Genomic DNA, 21,850 nt, shown 5'->3' with positions numbered 1-21,850 from the left:
ACTGGTGCGTTTGCCGACGATAATAAAAATAAAATTTAGGAGCTAAACAACCTCTTTTGCTAGACGCCAACATCAAGCGCTTATCGAATTGGAAAACATTTATATTAATAAAATACTGTGTACTGCGCTGTTTTTTCCCCTTAAATAAAAACATCTCGCGGGATGGAGTTCGGTGCTAAAATTTTTTAATATTTTTTAAAAATATTTGTTTTTTTATACTCATCAACAACAGTCAAAAGGTAGCTTTACAAAACCGATATAATACATATGTTCTTCGTCTTAAGAGTGTTCCGCTTATCTGTCTGTTCGTCTGCGTAATGTTTGTAAAAAACCTTTTAAAGTTATCGGTTTTAATTTTGACAGGAACATTAAAAGTCCTTGCTGCACTTAGGTTGATATATAAAATGGGCCAAATCGGTCGAAAGATACATCCACAGTGCAAAGTAACCTCAGAACGCCACCAAAAGCAAAAAAAGTTGGGTTTCTTCTTTTTACACATAAACTAGAAGAGACGAAACTGTAAAAATGTGTACATATATACTAAGGATAAGCGTCCGTAGAAAGAGGGAAAACATCGATCGAGCACAGAAAACATTACATTATTTACATATATATGTTGTGGGTATTTCTTATTAAATATTGGGTCCATCTAAGCATGTTTGTCCTTCCGTCTTCCAGTGTCTGTGGATTTACGCCCTGATCGTAAAAATGAAGATATCCGCTCTAAAGTTACTGCAGGCAGGTTCATATTGAAAGTTGGTCAAATTCGTTAAGAGTCATAACGTTGTGTAAAAGTATTTGAAATTGACTGGTTAGCGCGTTGCTGATAAAACATAGTGTACTTAGGGATAGAAGCTCCCACGCCCATCCTATATACTGTCCTGCAGTACGTGGAGAAAAGGAAAAAATTCGAAAATTCTCACCCAATATTATAGAGAATGTAAGCTAAATTTTTTGATTTTCTTTCTTACTTTTTACATCCTACAACAATTGTGATATAACTTAAAACTGATGCAACTTTTATTTCACCAATCGATTCAGAATCGATCTATATACTTTAATGTGTTCAACCTGCAGGTCACAACTTTTGAGATAATTTGATGAAATTTCGGGAGGCGAACACTATTGAAAATGGTTCAGATCGGTCCACTTTTCTTGAAAAATTTCGCTAAGTAATAGTATTTTGACATTAAACATTGGTATGAAAAATTTTGTTCGGCTGGCGCAAATTTTTTGAGCCCTCTCTCGTTCCTACGAGAGATGAATCTTTCTTTGCTAAATTAGCACAATTTTCAATTATTTTATTTTGAAAATTAGTTCATAACAGTAAATTGACGAGGAAATCGATCTTAGTGAATTTAATCTATATGGATCTATTTCTTGGATACCACCACATATAAGGATTGTCTGGAAATGTAAACCTTTATATACCAAAAAGCTCTAAATGTAAATGTTTTGTGATGAAAATTCATTCACGATAGTAATTTGGTAAAACAATGAAGGGGACCAAATTTGAAGCACATGGACCTCGCTCCATATAAAATTTCTTATGAATATAATAAGCCATTCATAAAAAAGTTTAATTTTCAACATTTTATGATGAAAATTGGGTCCTATATAGTAAGCCGGTGCGGCCAGGCTTCAATTCAGCCAATCAAAATTGATGATATGTGCAGTCTCCGTAAACAGCGTTACTCTCCCCCACTCACATAGACCCCAATGAAACGATTGTCAGACTGCCTACCAATGCACGCGTAAAAAAATGCTCCAATTTTTACGGCTAAGACCGAAAACTCTTCAGGTAACTTAAGTACTCCTAAAGAAGATGTAAATTTTACCTGCGCTTTAAAAGCTCGAAAAGAATTAGAAAAACTCGTTAAAGTAATTTTTAATAATTTTCAATTTTATTATTATCCATTGGTTATATTTGATTACTTTCTCTGTTTTCTGTATTATTTGGCTGCAATATTGTTTTTAAATAAATTCATCTGTTTTTGCTTTTTTGATACTTGCATATGAAATTACGTTAATGCATTCAATATGAGAGTTATAGATAGTTATCAATAAATAATTAACCCTATTACGGAAGTTGATATGGATTAAAATCATTTTGACTTCAACCTAATTTTAATTGATTGTCGAAAATTTAAAATAACTTTTTAAATTGCGGTCCCGGAATTTTGTAAATGGATCAACTCTTCATTCGAAATACATATTTCAATCGATCTTTATATATATATCGACAGATTTCGTAAAATTAATTAAAATTTTTAAAATATTTTATTACAAAATTTTCTTGAAATTTAGTTTTTTTTTTTACATTAGTAAGAGTTGGGAAAAAAGAGACTCTTTATCGCTTTAATTGAAAATTTAAAAAAGAATCAATTTTTGCTTTTATTATTAGCATAACATTTTTTTTTCTATGTCCGCTAACATTTATCTTTCGGCGATATTCTTAAAATTCAAACAAAGAAGACTCAGACTTGACTTGCGAAAATTTATTAATTTATTTGTATATCTATATATTTATATACATCTAATACTCTTTTTACACGAAGAAAAAAATTTCTCTTTTACACGAATCCATTGTTTTCACACGATTTTCAATGTGCTATGCTATTTTCTCAATGAATTCTTCCGACAAATTTTTTTTTTTTTTGTTATTGCAATGAATTTTTTTTAATTCTTCGCGTTATATTTTTCACCATTGAATTAGATTGTGTCGATTATCTGCGTATATGGGTGGGATTCTCTAAATTATGCTTAGAATAAAGATGTGTGTGTAATGTGTTTTTCATGCAATTTAATTTGGCTTTTCATAGTATAATTTATTTTATTTAATTTATTTTGTATATGAGATATTTAATGAATTAAAATGTGTAAGCGCGAAAAAGATCCTTAAGTCAGCTCTAATAAAAATTTTTTAATGTATTGTATTGATTGTGCTTTTCAGTTGCTCTTCTAGCTTAATTTGTCCATTTAGCCCATATCTTTTTTTACACGAAATTGTTGGGAAAGCATTTATCGTGTAAAAAGAGAATTAGGTATATATATATTTTCTTTCTTTGATTAACGAAACCCGAAATTGAGTTCATTCTCCTCTTCACAGGCCATGTTTGATGGCACAAAGAACGAAATCACGCATTGTAGGCCAACACAAGCAAGTACAAGTAACTTGTGTGGTATAATCCGTTTGAAATGTGGAAAGAAATAAAGAAAAAGTGTAAATTTTCTTATATCATTCGCCTACGACTAGTAAGCACTAGTTTCCGTAAGCTGGAAGTCATCTGCCTATATTTCTGTAAAGTTGCTCTTAAAAAATTATTTCATATAACAGCAGATATCACTTCATTTCAGGTGATAGAATTTATAGGGTATCAAGTGAAGATTATCAGGTGTAGAAGAAATTTCCTATCGGCCGTTTCTTTTTCTACTATGAACGAAAAGAATGGTAGGAATTGTTTCATTTATATTATATGTTAAATTTATATATGAGTTCAACGCTGAAAGGGCAATCAGGTGGTTGCAATTGTTCGCGGGAAGAATCCGCATTTAAGTCAACTATCATAAGAACCCAAGCTCATACTCAGGCAGACTCAGGCCATGCATTCAAATCTGGTGGATGCGACGAAGAATTTACAAAATTCGAATTCACTTTTATTACAGTTTTCGGTTAGAAGAAGCAATGTCTGGTGAATGAGAAATACAGCTTACGAAATTCTAGTTTTGTGTTCCTAACGCCTCTCTTGGCGGTTTTTCTCATATCACAAAATTAGGGTTTTTGACACACGCATGGCCTAAATGCCTCCGAGTAGCATCACGTAGTGATAGCGCATAGTTGTATGCTCTTTCGACAATGCATCGGATCTAGCTATCGCCATCTGCACCAATTCGACAAGAAATTTGTATTAATGGGGGAAAAATAACTTTTCTCGCTTTTGGGGTCTTTTTGTCTCAAAACCCGATTATAAACAATCGTCTTTAGTGACTTGCAGATGAGAGAGATGTTATAGTTTGACAAATGCTCACAAGCAAAAGAAAAGAAAACGTTCAAGAAGAATTAATTCTACACCTGGTGCGATTTTATTTCATTGGTGTCAAAGATTTAATCTGATTAGATGATGGTCGTGGTTCATAAAATAGATGTTTTTTTCATATATTTATTTTATAATATGTAGGCGTATATATTGAATAAGTTTTAGCGACGTAAAGTAAGAAAAAAAAACCTTTCGCCCACAGTTAGGCATCTGGCTTTTAACATATCTTTTCTTTTTTTTTTTTGTTTTTGATTTCTTTATTCGAATATTAAACAAAATGTTAAGGAAATCTTCCATGCATATTGATATCGTATATATATATATGTTATACGTATATACATAAAATGACTATAGATTTTCGTTGATTATATTAAAAATGGTTGGTTTCAATCTAATCTTAATCCGTCTTATAAAGAGAACGTTATTTGATAACAGTTTAGAGTAAAAAAAACATCTCCAAGTCACATCTTTTTTATTTTACTTTTATTTATTTATTTTTTTTAAGCTGTTTAAAGGGGATTTTTCACATTTATCGAAAATGTTTTCTATTCTTTATTGTTTTTTATTTCATTTATTTTTTTTTTTTTTTTTGGATAAGAAATGGCAGCAAAAAGATTATTTTTTATTATTGTTATCGTAGATAAAGAGTATATATCCATCCATCTTGCAATTAATTTGGAATTTTTCTTAATTTTTGTATTTACATTAACATATATACATAAAAGAGTGATGGACAAAAGGTAGAGATACCCAATATCTTTATACGTATTTAAGTTTTATTAAATGCAGTTTTTTTACATTCAATTACTTTTCAGATTTAAATAATATATTTTTTCATATGCAAAAGTTAAAGTCATATATATATATATACTTTTATTGATACGTGTAGTTTTTCATTCTGTTCAAAATTATAAATTTTATTTATTTATTTATTTATTTTTTTTTAATATAATAACTAGATAAGAAAATTGCAATCATATTTGTTAATTTTCCCTTCTCTTTTATTACTGCAAGAGATGACACGCGGTGGTCGTTAGATAGATATATTGTACATAAAATATTGGATGAGTGCATTATCATTTAAAGCAATTTCTTTTCTATTCTTTTTTACATGTTTTTATTCGTACCAGTTTTCTTCAACTTAAAATTCATGAAAACCATTTACTTTTCTCTATCGTTGTGAGTGGAAACGATGTTTATAATCTTGAAATTAATGTGAAAGGTTTCCCTTCTCTCAGCTAACTAAGTGCACCGGATGTCACGTCGCTCAATAACTCTCCGGTTCAATACATGTGTGGCAACGCTGTTGACAGACCCATGACTTCTTCAATTAGTTTACAAGTCGTAGCTGTTTTAGTGACACTATCTCTTTTCTTGCCTTGGAGAGTATTCGCAATTTCCTCGCCACTTAGGTAGGTGACTGCCTATTTGACTCTGGAATGTAATGATGAATCTATGTTTCGTTCATTGTCACAACTCGCATAACACATACTTTCTATTTCGCCTGAGCAAATCCAACTGCATCTAGAGAAGAGCTTTCTCATAGGCAAATGGTTATCTATAATCGTGGATAGATTGCCTTCTAATATCTTGTCACACCCGAAAGTTATATTGAGTTATATTTTTGTTACTTTTTTAAAATAGGAGAGGGCAACAAAAATCGCGAAATTTTGTTTTTAAATACTCATCGGAGACCCTGTGAAGAGAGAGTGAGACCTTGTTCTGCCTCAATAATCAATTGCGAGCTAGAATATTGATGATAATGCCCGCCACAATGTAATATAATTCATCGAAAATTATAGTAAATGATGAAAAACTCTAAAGCTGTACATTAGCACTCAGTCAGGTAAATATATTTTAATATAAATATACAAATCGATAAGCAAATTGGGCGAAAAATAAGCCGATGAGGCAGACGATGCCCCCAAGAGAGAGTGCGAGTTGCCAGTAGTTAAAGCAAATTTTCTTACCAGCAGCTTCGACTATAGAAACAAATAAGAAAATTATAGAGTCACCAAAAACGTACCGTATTCCACTTTGCTTAGTGTAGTTATTCACATAACGACTTTTCAATATAGGGCGTTACATAGGAAGCGACCGAAAAAGTGGTCGCATCCATTTTTAGTAGAGTTCGTCTTACGTCAAAATACCTTAAACAATTCGACCTGCCGCTTGAATATAAAATTGCATGGACAAACATCAGATGGGCAGACAGACAAGCTTAGATCCTAAATATTTTGAAGAATGCACGCAATAATTGAACATCAGACGCAAAGACGGACGGACAAACAAAAAATTTTAGCTAGATTCATAAAGCGATTTAGAACCGATTGCTATAATAGAATCTAGGTCTATCTCAAGTCCATCTAGCTCCTGTATGCGTCCATACAAGCTAAAGTCAATGTGGGGTTTAATGACTCTAATGAAAGGTTCTTGTAGACAAGTTATATAGGAAATATTTGGAATGACAAGGAATTTTAGCAAACGGAATTATATTTGGATGAAAAAATTTCGCAATTTTAACATGAATTATTTAGAATAAAATTTCCATATTTAATACGAGAAAGTTGGCTATCAGATCATAGCCATGATGAGTAAATAATGATAATGTGCAGCTAGTTTGGGAACCGATATTCCCGATATCAGTTAGTAATCGGAAATGACATATAAATTAAATACATGAGTCTAATCGACTTCGTAAGTTACATGAGCTGCGCTGCTGCATCGGTTTGAAACATTAACGAGGCCAAGTGACGTAAAATATGAATTATTCGAAATTTGATATATTCCGTAATCGGAAACGATCCTCTAAGAATAGATTCCACTGTCCACCGTTCCATTCACGCAAAAATACCACAAATATGTTCCGCTTATTTTGGAATTTTCATGTGAACAACAAGTTCGAATTCGCATTTTTTCTTGAAAAGAAGCGAACGCGTTTTTACATTATACCCCGATTGTAGCGTGCCATTTCCAGTATATTTATGAGGTGAAGACTAATAAGATTTTACGTATTTTAACGCTATTGTCCTTTTTTTTAAATTTCGAAAAATGTGGGCGATATGCAACTAATCCGCGATCTTGTGTTCGTGAAACTCTCTCATCGAAAGTAAGTTTTTTCAGATTTCGTTCTGCTTTGTGTAATAAGGAAAAGAACGTTAATAATGAACTACTTGTGGTGCAAAAAAATTATCCATTGTTCGCAGGCAACACATGTTTTACATTTTAAAAAAATTGCGCTCTATAAACTTGTTCATTATTGTGCAGTCACTCATATTGTCCAGACTTGTACTTTTTCGGCGACAATACACCAGCTGGCCCGCTCATAATAAGATGATACTATGTGTAAGCTGGCTATGTGATGATTTATTAGAGCATCCAATTCACCTTCACGAAATACATGGTAGTAGCGGTGATGGGTCGTGGCACCACCTTGCGATGGGCTGTCGAGGGATGCGGTTGAGCTATTAGAATGCTCCCACGATTTAGTGGATTGATTGTTTTGCAATTCACTTTTTTCATCAGCATTTGCCTTAGCTTCTTTATTCTCATCGTGCACGCTTTCGGAATTGAGATTTAAGGAAGTGCATTCAAAGTCATTTGCTTCGAGTTCGGGTGTACGCCTTTCGGAAATTTCATTTCCGTCTTGTCGCGACTTATCCACGGTTTGTTGTAAGTTTTCCTCGTTCTGAGTTTCGTTTTCGTCTTCTTCCACTATTACGTTATGCTCCATTTGGTCATTTTCTTCTTCATCGTCATCCCTTGTGGAAGAGTCTTCATCTTGCAATAGATAAGCGGTCTCTGGATGCAAGTTGTAGTGATGATTTCTTTTGTAGCTGAATTTTGATATTTTGCAATTCTCATATAATTGCAGCGAGTAGCTACGTTCGTTTTCTTCTTCGTCATCGTCTTCGTCCTCTTCCTGTATTGTGAAACTGCGGGTTTGAGAGGATAGCGAAGAAGTAGAGGAAGACGCAGGCGATTGATTTAGACTGGGTTGTGTTGATAAGTTGGCCAACATTAGGCGACGCTCTCTAAGTTCGTCTCGTAATGCCATCAAGTCCTTTTCGCTTAATCTCTTGCGGTAATTACTAAACGGATCATCAATATCCTCTTTGCTAATATCTGCATCATGATCTTCGTTGCGTTCGCTATCCCTTTTCTCTAATTTACGGATTAGCTGCGCGGTTAATTGTTCAGCAAATTCAGCACAATCTTGTGGCTGCGCGACAGTCTTTTTCGTATCATTGTCATATTTTTTCGGCAAAATGTCGCTCTGAACATCATCGTTAAGTATAATGTTATGGGAAGTAACAGGATCAATTTTTAAATTTCCGTTACGATAGTGCAACTGATTTATTTTGATGTTACCATTTAGCTCTTGATTGTTTTCTATACCTGTAGATTCATCTGATCGTTGATCTGGCTTATCGTCCGGCGGGCTATTGCCTTTGGTTTGGTCTAAGCTGGCAGCGGCACTTAAAGTATTTGATTTTGGAGCACTTATGACGCTATCCACAGAATCGGGAGATGAGGGCTCACTTGAATCACTGTCGAGATCATCGATCGCCGGATTGTAGATCTCGAGAGATAATAGTTTTGGTATGTTGGGTATAGCCGCGCCCGCTGACGCTGACGAACGCCTTACTATGGGAAATGCCTGTTTAGTCAATTGCAGGGCTGGTTGTTTACCATATTTGGGTATGACCGGCAAGTCCTTAATAGTTTCTTTAGTGATTTTACTAGCAACTGGTCTTACCATTATTTGTTTTTGCTCTGCTCCACTGTTTTGCAAGTTTTTAAACTTTTCTCGTTCAACGGAATTCTGCTTTTTGATGTGAGCTTCGTCGAAATTGAAGCGTGACGTACTGATTGGTTGAGTAGTTGGTAAACTTGGGTTTTCTATAGTTTTCTTTGGCGGAGGCGTTAGTATTGCCATAGCTGCTGTTACAGCAGTCACAGAATGCGGCGGAGAAGTTACAGTAATCTGAGCAGCCGCCGGGGAATGAGCTGGTGTTGGTGGGCAAGGCAGAATTAAGGGTGAAGTTGGTACTGACGGTACATTTTCCGTTTTGTTACACTGGTTAGGACCAATAGAGTTGCCGCACTTATTTTGACAAAGATTCTGATGAACACAGCATCCTCCTCCGTTACTCGAAGACGAATTACTTGAACTGGAATTAGAATTTTGATGTTGCTTCTGATAATTAAGTTGCTGTTGGTGTTGCTCTGGCTTGGGTATGTAGATAACTGAAGCGAAGCTATCCTCCGATTCTATACTAGTATCCGATTGCAAACTATTATCTTTGGAGGAGTCCGATCCCGATTCGCGAGAGTGACGTCTTGCTTTTTCCTCACTCTCGCTTGCATTGCACTGGCTGCAACCTTGATGATAAGCTGTACAATAACAGCCTGCGCTGGCACACTCTACATTCTTGCAAATGGTTACAGGGCCTGCAAAATTTTTTACCGACGCATTGTTAACGAAATTATTCGGTTTTTGTAGTAAATGGTGTAGATGGTTTTGAAAGTTGCTGACAAAGGGAAAATATTGTTGCTGCTGCTGCTGTTGTTGTTGTTGTTGTTCTTGGGAAGCTTGGTAATGATAATGGTGATGATGGTGCTCGTGAGTGCAAATTTGGGCGGCCACTTGTTGCTGATGCTTCTCGCTTTCCTGTTTTTTTATGGTATCTACACCATTTGAAGCCATTTCGTCGCTTGAGGAAGTTTTTAAATTCTGCATAATTTTGATGAAATTGGTTTTGGTGACACGTTCCAGACTACCCGTCGAGTTTTTGATTTTGTTCGTAAAACCTTCACGTATTACCTGTAGCCTTTTAGAGAACATAGCCGAACGACACAAAAATGCTTCGTTTAGTGAACGTTGCTTTTGTATCCGCTTACGCACACGTTCTTTTTCACGTATCCGATTACCAGCCATGAGCTCTTCGTTCAGCGAACTTTGCTTACGCACTTGCCGTGTGAACAATGCTGAATTCTGAATGTGATTAGGAGTTTGCAGTTGCTCTTGTTGAATGTCGATAGTATTGTTTTTGCTCTGAAGACTGTTAGTTACGCTATTCTGCTTGCTGTTGTAATTGCTTAACATGTGAAATGGAACGTCTGGCAGTTGAAAGTCCTCATCACAAAGAGATTGTTTCTGTTTAATGAGTTTGGGACGGCGATTCGTTACTAAGGTGGTTGAAGTTGTTATAGATGTTGTATTAATTGCGGTCGTTTGCTGAACGGGTGAATCGATTACATAATCTCTGGGAAATGTTCCATTAGAATGGATACTTGAAGTTGATAGTTTAAGGCTATTATTGTTATTAGTAGTAGCAGCATGGGAGATGGCCGAATTATTTTTTTCGAGCGGTGCAACGGGACCTCCAAGACTTGGTACGCTTGAACGAGAGCGGACGATTTGACGTGGTGGCGGATTTAAAATGCTGCCAAGGCTACGTGATTTCAAACCTGCTGACAGCGGCGGATCGGCAAGGTCCTCGAAGTCCTCCAAACGTCTTAATTCAATGGGCAAATCCTTGGCATCCTCATAATCTAAACTGCCCTCCCTTTGAGTATCTTTCGAGGTCCACGAATCTAAGAACCAAGCATGCTTACGACCGCCAGCTAATTTCTGAAAAAGTCGCTTATAATCATTGAATGATTTTAATGGATATTTGCATATGCTTACTTGTATGGCTCTGCGAACGAAGCTATAACACGATTCGCCTGGTGACGAGGAAGACAAACTAGAACTATCGCCATCACCAGCTGAACGACTTGAATTGGAATCTTCAGTGTAGGCATGATAGGGAGCCAGAAAGTCATCGTCTTCCTCGTCATCGGAGCAATTCAAATTTCTATTTTTTGGCGGTTGCCAGGGTATGAGAACATCTTGTGATTCGAAGCGCCTATGCTTTTGTTCCAAAGCCCAGACAGTTATAACAACGCGGCCACCTACACGCAAAATTCGAGCCAATTCCCGCAACGCATTTACGCGCCGCTCCGTGGTGGCGAAATGATGAATCACAGCTAGTGACAATACAGCATCAAAAGATTCATCCCGAAATGGTAATTCGAGGTTATCGCAAAGTGCAACCTGAAGAATAAAAAGTACAAAGGATATAGTGAGCATGCCAAAATTTATATAATTTTGATAAGAAATCTCTTTCTCTCGTATCTTGCCTTTTAATAAATAGTTGACCATGATTTTCTTAAATCAATTATTGCGATGACTAGATTATATTTCAAGATCGGTAGCCGTTCAATTAGCTTGTTTAGAAATTTCACGGCATGACAGTAAATTAATTATCTCTACTATAACATCTATATGATTTATTGCTCAATAAGTTGATAGGATTACATACACATGTAGGATGACTATTGACGAATTCATACGATTTTTAAACTCTTCAGAACAACTGTAACTTGTAAACTTGTAAACTAATGATCGGAAGGTAAAGAAATTTTGATATATTTCTTTTGAATGATTGTACGATCATATAAAAATCATACGGATTTCTCAATAGCAATGACTTAAGTGTGTTTCGATATACTCTTCTTAGCTTGCTTCCAATTTCCTTAAACTGATTTTTCAAAGTTCCATAAGTTTTCTTGGTTTTTTGGATTTCGCTAATTTAGGTTTTTTTCTATAGATTTTTGCCTCCAATTTAACCCATTAAGTTGCGGGATCTGACAAAGCTTAACAAATATGTGCCTAAACAGGAACGATTCGTATAAGTTGAAGATTGAAAGATCTCAAGGGTTTCCATGGTAGGTTTTGGAAAATGTTTCTATTTCTTAATTACAGCAGGGCAGAGTTAATTTTGTTTTCATCTACAAACACGAATTTGAGTCAAACGTCCAAGTAGAAGATCGCAAGTGGCAGATATTAATTTTGCTTTGAAAAAAAATATCTGGCTTTCTTTCAACCTCGTTAGCGAACGCAGATGCGGCTAATATTTAATGGACTTCTTTGCATTTTGGTAAAGAGTTTGAAGAAAGTTAACGCATTCTACAATTTCGGGCTTTTATAACCTATATTAATTGACATGCCACAAGCTGTGCAGACATGTGCAATGTTCTGAAGGATTTGAGATAGACTTAGACTGAGCTTCTGTCTGTTTCCTTTTCTTTTTTTGTGTTCAACCTACAAGCCACCATTTATGGAGATATTTTGATGAAATTTTGTGCAAGGACTAAGGCTATTAAAAATGGTTCGAATCAGTCGCCTTTTTCGACCACTTCCTGTATAAGTTATATGGAAGAAAATTGTTATTTTCAGCATGTTTCGACAAAACTGGTCGATCAATAGTAATTTGACGTCCTAAATTGGCATGAAAAATTTGCTTCGACTGAGGCAATTTTTTCAACCCCCTCTTATATAACCCTTCCTACGAAAACTGAAGCTTTATATGGTATAGAGTTATAATTTTCAATATTTCATGATGAAAATTCATTCATAAAAGGAAATTGACAAACAAATCAGCCTTATCGGCTGGACGTTAATACGTTATTTCATATAAAAATTAAGTGAAAATTTGAACTATAAGGCTCCACTTCTTCGACCTCACACCAGAAGCTTTCTTTTTCAACACCTTATGATGAAAATTAGTCCTTAGTATCCGTCTGAGTGGGCAACTAGGCAAAGGTTCTCGACTAACAACTCACGGAGTTTATCTCATTGCCTAACTTAATATGATGATATTTATAATAATAATAATAATAATAATAATTATAGTTGTACCTAGTAGCCAATTTGGGAAAAAAATGAAGAATAGGGAGTTGCAGGTGTCATGAAAAGCTAGTCATTATATGGAGAGAAAGCCTGATTTCTACATTTTTATGGTGGAAACTGAAAAATAATAAAGTTTTTAGAAATTAAATTAAGTTTGCTAAATTTGGATTACGGCATGGGATGTTTTGGGAATTCTTCAATATGCGGTCTTTGCATGAAGGTAATTTATTGTCACCAAAACAAGTGAACAATTGGTGTAGAGTATCCATTGCCCGGATATAATGTTCTTAATTGTTTTATTACTTGCACATATCCATTTAATTATAGAGACAAGTTTCCTTACGATAACTTTTGAATCAAGAAGCAATCAAATGCCCGGCAAATACTGGCTTCTTCTTGTATAGATAAATACTTGGCTGTGTATTTATTCATTTGTTTAATTTTTACTTACTTACTTAAATGTAAAAGTACTAATGTGCATCTTCAGCTTATTATAATGTAGTTGCATTGAGTAAAAGAGAGCCATAGTGCAGCCACTTGGGCGTAAGTTTGGTAAATGGTATCAAGCTTTTAAGAATTTTTAGAATTTTCTTGTTTGCTTTGCCGCATACATGTGCATTCGCTTTCTACTTTCTATTCCATATACATTTAATCTCATATAAAACTGGGTCAAAGTGTTGTTGTTCTTTATATAAAAATAAAAGTAAAAAAAAAAGCAAAGAAAAGAAATTAATTATTTATTTAAAAAAAAAAGCATTTTTAGGACAAAACAAAGAAATAAAGGATCGCCTAAAGCGAAATTTACAAAACACTATGCTATGCAAATTATTTGATTTCCAGTACACAATAAATCGCTAGCTATTGGATGTTGGATATTAAAGCTTTTTTGCATTTCATTTCATTTTTAAGGTAGTTAGTTACCTTTGCTTTCCCGTCTATGCAGAAATACATGAAAACGTCTTACTTTACTACTTTCGCAACATCCGACACTCCTAAAGATGGGAACCATAATATAAAAAGTTTGCTTAGTTAATTTTATAATAATTCCACTTTCATCGAGCCGGGTAAGTAGGAATCGTAGCTCTAGGGGAGTACGCTTAGTCAATGAAAGCATGACAGTTACCGTTTTTACATACACCTCTCCGTCTCTTCATCTTTCTTTCTTTATTTTTTTTTTCATCGGCACCGTATTACAAGAGTAGTGAATAACCCTGAGTGATTGGTCATATTAAAAAAAAAAAAAAAAGTTCCTTTTTATTGTCAGTACATAGTTTTAAATAATTCAAAGAATAAATCTGTACGGGATCTATTTGATAATTGCTTTTAATTGTTCGCGGATGGCAACTCTATCTCATTATCTTATGTAAATTAGACAATGATCTCATATCTACGCAAGCTACAGCGATCCCAATGTATCGCTTTCAAAGATGCCATGACTTAAGCGTAATAAATCCGTTGTTGTCTTTAAAAATGTGTTATGAACGCTTTCCAGTCTCATCGGTTAGCAACAACTTTCAAGCGATCCTAATGACTTGTACACGTCTTTGCAGCGAATACAGGTCGCTGATAAATTGCTTCGCTTATAACAAGCTTCATTGTATATCACAGCGTTGATGGCAACTTGTTGTTTACGTCCATCGCATAAGATTTTTTTATTCTCTATTTTATTGTTCATAACATATTCGTACAATTTCTCTGGGCACTTTTCCTGTGCCTTTAACAATACGTTAATGTCCAAAAAAATGTAGAAAGGGTGAGGGAGAGATAAAGGTAAAGACTGAGAGCAGCCTGGGAGATCTCTGGTTCATTGATACTCATTATGTCTTTAAAGATAGTCTACAGTGGTGGGAATTGAATTCGCTGATGCGGAATTCATAGTCGCCTACGCGTTAGCCCCGAAACAATTAATTTCGCTACGTGTGAACACACGCTGAGGAAAGCGAGGAGAAGCAAGATGGTTAAAAAAAGGTAGTTAACAACGAGTCATAAAGAGACTTTACTAAGGACCATAGAGATTGTTCCTAATTTGCGCAACAGTTTTTGTAAGTGTGCGCAAGCTCATGAATCAACAAAGCGAATCTTTGGGTATCAATCCATAAATCTCAAACTTGCAAGACTTGAAATAGGAAAATGAAAGATGGCAGATATAGTTTTCATATATCACGTTCGCAAGAAGAGTGTAACGAACTCGAAAAGAAAATCGGTTCGAAGCTATCTGACAATGCGGAATATATCCATTCGTTACATGACGTTTTTGCTAGAAATAGATGCAGAACAGCAGAGCAATTACATAACAGAAATTGGAACATGTATAAATGTATGTGAAATGTGTGAAAACTCGTAAGTGCCCCCAAGAAATCCAAAGATTGCATTACTGCATTGATATCATGTACTTCTCGTGAAATCTTCTTACGAGTAGCTGATGCGTATCAAAGATCCGGCATAAGTCGAAGGCAGTTTCTCAATTTTATTTATATTCTCTTCAAAATATATCCCAAGGCAGTGCACATATACATATATATATATATATATATATAAATATATATATTCCGAGCAGTACCTTTTGACCTAATTCTCGTTGTTGTTGATTCTTTGATGATTGCTTTAAAACTTATTTATCATGCTAGAAAAAATTGAAAGTTAATGGCTTTTGCTGTTTTTTTTCTTTTTTTTTTTTGATAAATTTAGTTTCTCATATACATATATGCACACACACACATATACATTTATATGCAGCTGTAAATTATTGAAATTTACAAGAAGTTCCTTGACATAGATTTAAAAAATAAATAAATAAATATTTTTTTTGGTATAGATTTCGAAATTTTCCAAAAGTTATTTACCTCACCGCCCTTCTCTTTGGCCACGCGACTTAGGCGATAGCAGCGGTCTACGCCAATAGTGCATATTGAAGGATTACGTTGAGTTAAATAGCGACCACTACCGCAACCGACGTCGCACACCACGGCGCCTATCTCAAGATTGCTGAGGAACTGTGCAACACGGGGTCTTAACGAACCCGTCGGTTCTTCACAATTCTCATAGACATCGTGCACGTAGGCACGCTCCAAAGCAGCTGAACGACCATTGGCATCGTTGGACGACGACGATGATGACGATGTAAGAGTCACTGTTGTTGTTGTCGTTGTTGTTATTGTATTTGTTGTAACCTGCGGCTTATTAACACAACTGCTGTTAACAGTCTTTGCCAGTATTATTGGTGTCACAGAGTTTTGTTGAGCCAGTTTAGCGGCGGCGACGTTGTTTACGATTGTCGTTGAAACCGAAGTCGGTGATATGATAGTTGGAGAGTAATTGGTGCTTGCAAATGCATTTATGCGCGTATTTGATTGTGTTGTAGCATTACAAGCATCATTTTTGCTGGCTGCACTTGATGACGATGACGATGACGATGATGATGACGATGATGATGTTGCTGATGATGGGATTACAGCTGGCGGTGCATTGTTAATTGATAATTGCTTTGTCATTGTTGTTCGCTTTGTGTTATACAAATTTGTATAACAGCTTGCAGCTGTTGTTACTGTTAAAATTGAAGGAGTGGATATTGTTGCAGTAATATTGTAATGGTGCGATATTTGTTGGTCAACATTCGACTTTTTCATCTGAAAATATAATAAAATTTATTACACATATAAAGTCCTAATAATAAGAAATAATGGAAATTTAAGAAAAATTAAAACGACAAAAGCTTTCATTTTAATCACTCTGTCAATATCCGCTAAAGTTCTTCAACTATATTTTGCATACACAGTGAACAGTTTAAAAAGTCAATAGTATTTTTTTCTCTCTTAGCTTGATACTTGCCACGGTAGAGTTGGGCTCTGCTAAATCTCTCAATTTCATCTTCAAGAATCACTCCTTTGATGTGCTCTACATGTGTAACACGCTGTCAGGGAGAAAGAAAAAGGACTAAGGGAGTAGCTGGGAGGTGGAGGTGAATATTCGCTACAGTTGCGACCGTATATCAACCCTAATTGAGATAAGGTGCACCGTCTGCTCCAAAATATTAGTCAGCTTCTTAACTACTTGGCTACTTGATTATTTACCCTGTTCTTGTTGTTGGAAAGTGTGATTTTTTAAATCTTGAAAATTATTTAATTTCCTCACTAAAGTCAATGCAATTGCGTTCCACCCTGTCATTGCATTATGCGGCTAATTTGTGTCCCTCAAAGTGGACATTTGTATGATTCCGTCGTTATGGCAAAACATATTAATCATAGGCATTTTCTGTTCATTCAATCCGCGCTTCGACACGTCGTCGCTATTCGGCAACTGAATTTCGAAATTATTATAGCTCGACACTGAGCGTATTGTTCAATAAATCATTGATATATTTATTCAAAAACGATCGATCATCATAAATTCTTCATCTTCTTCTCCCTTTGCTCGTTGGACAACTTCTTGAGCAAATCATTTACCAACTCTTACATAAACACATAAATAAATCAAACAGAGCTGTTTGAAAAGATCTTTAGTTAGTTTCAATTTTTTCCGCACCATAAGCCTTTCTCACTTAATCTACGTGTATGTGAATGATGCGGAAAGAAATCAGTGAAAAAAAGGTCGACATTCGTAGAGTGTATAAGCATTTGATCAGAGACAGGGGAATTCAAAAGATTTCAACTGCCCGCAATGTCGCGAATTGCCATTCGATTGTTTGCTTTAATTATTTTGTTTTTATCACTTTAGCTTTCCAGAATGCAATGCAAAAGCGACGAAGTGAAATTTTGCAAATTACCTTTGGCACCGAAGTCCTGTCCGTTCGAAATGCATTCATACGTATCCAAGAATTTTTGTTTTTTTTTTCGGTTTAACATCAATTCAATAGAAACTAAACGGGCTTTTAACTTTCCATACTTGATAAGCCATGTAGCGAAAATTTGTTCACAGAGTCGTACAAGCACCACGATATCGGCTATTGAATGTATAAAGGTAGTGCGGCTTAAATGTGAATTTAGCTGTGAAAAAATGCAATTAAATTCATTGTTGGGAAGAAAAGGAAATGACTTTCCAGCCAACCTAATATGTAATGTATTTCATAATTTTCATCTCATATCACTAAAGGAAAAGCTGTGTATTATGGCAGCATTGTTTACGCATTAAATGAGTAACTAGCCAAGCAGAATGATTCAAATAAGTGTGTGTGTGTGTGTTCCACACTATCAGCGACTGCTGAGTCCAACAATCAATCCAGAGGAAAATTACTGTTTCTCCGTTAAGAGAGTTCGATTAACGTTTTAGGGGTAGGAAGGAAGGAAGGGGGAAGGCCGGCTAATCCAAACCAAGCTTCTATTCCTTCTACGGAATTGAAATCTTTGCACACTCGACTGTGCTGACTTTGACTTTCTCTGGTGTTTTGCAAACAAAATTTTTTGATATTTCAATGATTTCGATGATTTGGTTAGTGCTCTCTATTTAGTATTTGATATGCGCAAAGGAAGCGAACTTATCGCGAACCTTGTTTATCGCAAAAATGGTTTGATTTCCTTGAATTTCCTATACATTACGTGCTTTATGCAGCTCTGCCTTTTTTTGCTCAAACATTACATTTACTCTCGAGCAATTGCTTTCAATTACATACAAGAGCATCTACACATACACTGCAAGCCAAGTCAAGCGTAAATATATTTTTTGGCGAATGCCAAAGCAGTGCCCATGAGACCATTTTTCTTTTTTGTATTTTTAATATAATGTCACCGTTATCTTTGCTCGCAATGTCTTTAAATCGTGACATACGCAGAGGTGAAAAAAATTCAATTATAAATGAAATGCCATTAAATGATTACACGCCAGACCTAACATATACAATACAACCGAAGATGCTTCGCAACGAATCATTTCAGTCAGTAATAAAGAAAACTCTCATCTTATGGCTTTTATGTTAGTTAGCAAACCATGCAGGAAGTCAATTATTTGCATCTGTATATCTCTGGGTGTATGTATATACAATTGTAGTGAAAGTGAGAACTAAAAAAAAGAAAAAGAAAAAGAGAAACTGAAGGGGAGAAATAGGAAAAGGAGAGAACAGAAGGCAACACGGACTTAACAATGTAACGAAGTGCAGGCAATTATACACACTTACATTTATTTATGCTTGCACATAAAGATTGCCATTCGGTTGACTGCAGACAATCTGAGCTCGTTCACTCTTACAAAATGTGCCTGTGCACTGCATGCAATTCATCAAACAATAGGTAGCCTAACAAATATTATGCCTTGAAATATCTCTCATCCGCTAACTCGAGATGTAAGTCTTCACACGCCATCTCATCATCATTCAAATTGAATGCAGAGTTGTAATCTATTTAGAAAATCGCTAACGAAAATAGATATGCAGAACAATCTTTAATGACGATCTTAACGATCTTCTATAGCTCTGTTGAAGTGATCCGACAGCCTTGTCAAGAATTCTTATCTGTTTCACTTACTTTTCATCGACTTCACGCAAGTTCACTGATTTATTCTCTCCATTCAAATTTTGAATGTGTTACTAACAGTTGCTTTGCCGACCCAAGTCACACCTAGGTCGAGATGAATGCCCCTAAATGTAGCCTTTCGCAGAATGCTATGCTGTGTTTTCTGTAACTTCGCGCGTAAGTTGTATATATATTATATTTGTGTGTGTGTGTGTGTGTTTGTGTGTGTGTGTGTGTGTGTGGGTGTGTGCCTGGGTGTTTACAGATTGATGTGAGTTTTGCGTTTGCAAAGTTACAAGCTATAAATAACATGGACTAGTTTGTCAATGTGTGGTCGAGTCTTGTCATGTTTAAAGGTGGTCTTATTATTTATTTTGGTACTATTGGGCTCAATTGCATTGGTTGTTGTTGGTGGCGGCGACGATTTCGTTTGTGGTATATGCTTAAGGCAGCATATACCACAAAAAATATTGTGGATATGTCATATAAGGGACCACAGGATTGACGTCGTGGAATGTTCGGTTTCGACGTCGTTGCAAATTCTTGACCTCTTCTAAGCCAAGATTTTCGATCCTCGTATCTTCATACGTTATGACCATACCCTCGCGAATGTTCTCTCTTGACCGTATAGAAGCTTTGTAGAGAGAAAGGGTTAGATAAAGGGAATAATACCTGTGAACGTTTGACTTGAAAGTACAAAGATTAGGAACGATTGGAAAGATTATCACTGGTAGGTTATTCCGAAACCGGGCAATACGATTAAAGAACAACGAGTTGTGGTAGTTTGCCGTAAACGTATGCATGTAACTCCAGGAAGCCGTCTATTCCTGTTAATTAACTTAACTGGTGGGAAAGTCTCCTTTTTCTCCAAGCAAAGTTCAGAGACTCCTGCCAACCGCCAACACACGCGATTTATGCTTTGATTTGGGCCAAACATAAATGGCGTAAGTGGCACGATTATCGACTGCAATGAAACCTAGGCGCTTCACTTTGTCTTTTGATATATCCAATATATGCTCGGACCTATCAACATCAATTTGCATTCTGATGCGCCGAATATCAAGGGATGCCGATTCTTCTACAGTGGAGAGGGTTAAGAGACAGGATAGACATTTTCTTTTTTGCATTACAGTTTAACCTATTGGACCGACTCTGCTTTGCTATTTTTACGAGGTCTCGACTTTGCGTGCAAGTCATTATGCAGTCTTCGTTGTGTATTTCGGTCTTTTGGTGAAAGAGATTGGAGGGACTACCGCCCACGAATGAATGAATGAATGAATGAATGAGAAAGACCATAACTAGTTGGCTAATTTTTTTAAATTTTAATAATAATTTTCGAGCTCGTAGATCATCACAACTAACGTCATTGCTAAATATCATTCTCGTAGTGAAAAATTCATGAAAGTTTTTATTATGAATTACTTCAATGTATCCTGCACATGCAGCATGGCGTAGTAGTGCCATAGTTACTTTTCTATTAGCATTTCAAGTTTTTGTGGGCATACGCGCTGGTGCATGCATTTGAATTTAATGTATAATTAGCGGAGCGAAAGCATGAATTTGTTTTGACTTTGCCGTGCCGCGTGTTTTGTGCGTGCCCCTGCGAGCCATGTCTCATGCTCATGTGCTGCTAATTACTTTAATTGCAGTACACGTAAAGTGACGGTAGCGATAATTAATTTATGTACTTTTTATTGTCCCTTTGTGTTTTTCTTGCCGTCACTTCAATGGTCTGATATAAAGGATACTTGATTTCATTATCAAAGCATATCAAAGAGTGCATAATAATGATCGCTTTGCAACAATTGGGATGCAACCGTTTATGCACCCTTCTGCCTTTTGTTCAGCGAAACCGTAAATGTAAATTCAGTTTTAATTAAAATACTCTCCGGTATCTCGTCGCCTCTTGCCATTTGGATTAAATTTCACGTGATAATTACATATTTTTTAAGCGCAGCTAGTGAATCATTTGTAGTCGTAAGAAAGAAGCTCCAAAGCTCGCGTAAATTCGCGGCAGGCAAAGCGTAAAATAAAAAAGAAAAATTATTTCTCTATACATCCCTTACCGTGAACAGCGCTTTTGATTGTTGTTGATGGGAAAGATTTTCTTTAAATTGCAAATGCTTTGCTTATAGGGTAAAAGAACAAACTCTTAAGGGTAGACTTGTTGTGATTGACTACAGTTTTGTTTATTATTACGCTTCATCTAGGATATGCGTTTTTATGGTGAACGACCCAGGTAGCCGTTATAGACAGAAATACCAAGCAGTGTTGAAAGAAATTTCCTCTAAGATCAGTTACGGGATAAAATCTTTATTCCCCTGTCAAACACTGGCAATATAAACAAAAAAAAAAAAAATGATGTTCCCAAAAAGTAATACAAGCCAAAGCAGTCCGCCTTGTACTACGCATATATTATTGCTTTAGTTTCATAATTTTCTCGAATTGAATCTTGCGGTTGATGTACACCTTTTTTTTACGCTAATTGAAGGTTTACTCTGCGTATTGCTCCTGCCAAGGCTACCGTTCATATAATTTCAATTAATTGAGTGTGTATAAGCAGTTATTGTTTGCGAAAGCTTTGTTTTGTAGAAAGCGTGAAAAGCGCAAACAATAACAACAATAACGGCGAC

At 35.6% G+C, this 21,850-nt stretch overlaps 1 protein-coding gene across 1 annotated transcript; it reads right to left on the bottom strand.

The window, feature by feature from the left end:
• Positions 1–6,503: 6,503 nt before the first annotated feature.
• Positions 6,504–16,403, bottom strand: LOC119639510 (SUN domain-containing protein 2). Its single transcript, XM_038036930.1, has 3 exons — positions 15,621–16,403; positions 10,732–11,139; positions 6,504–10,674 (listed from the first exon to the last, which is right to left on the bottom strand). Exons 1-3 carry the CDS (start codon positions 16,401–16,403, stop codon positions 7,309–7,311), a joined length of 4,557 nt encoding a protein of 1,518 aa, XP_037892858.1. The 3' UTR covers positions 6,504–7,308.
• Between the last annotated feature and the right edge of the window lie 5,447 nt (positions 16,404–21,850).

This window comes from Glossina fuscipes, unplaced genomic scaffold (assembly GCF_014805625.2).
Source record: "Glossina fuscipes isolate IAEA_lab_2018 unplaced genomic scaffold, Yale_Gfus_2 112, whole genome shotgun sequence".
Taxonomy (NCBI): Eukaryota; Metazoa; Arthropoda; class Insecta; order Diptera; family Glossinidae; genus Glossina; species Glossina fuscipes.
This window is presented reverse-complemented; position numbering and strand designations above follow the sequence as displayed.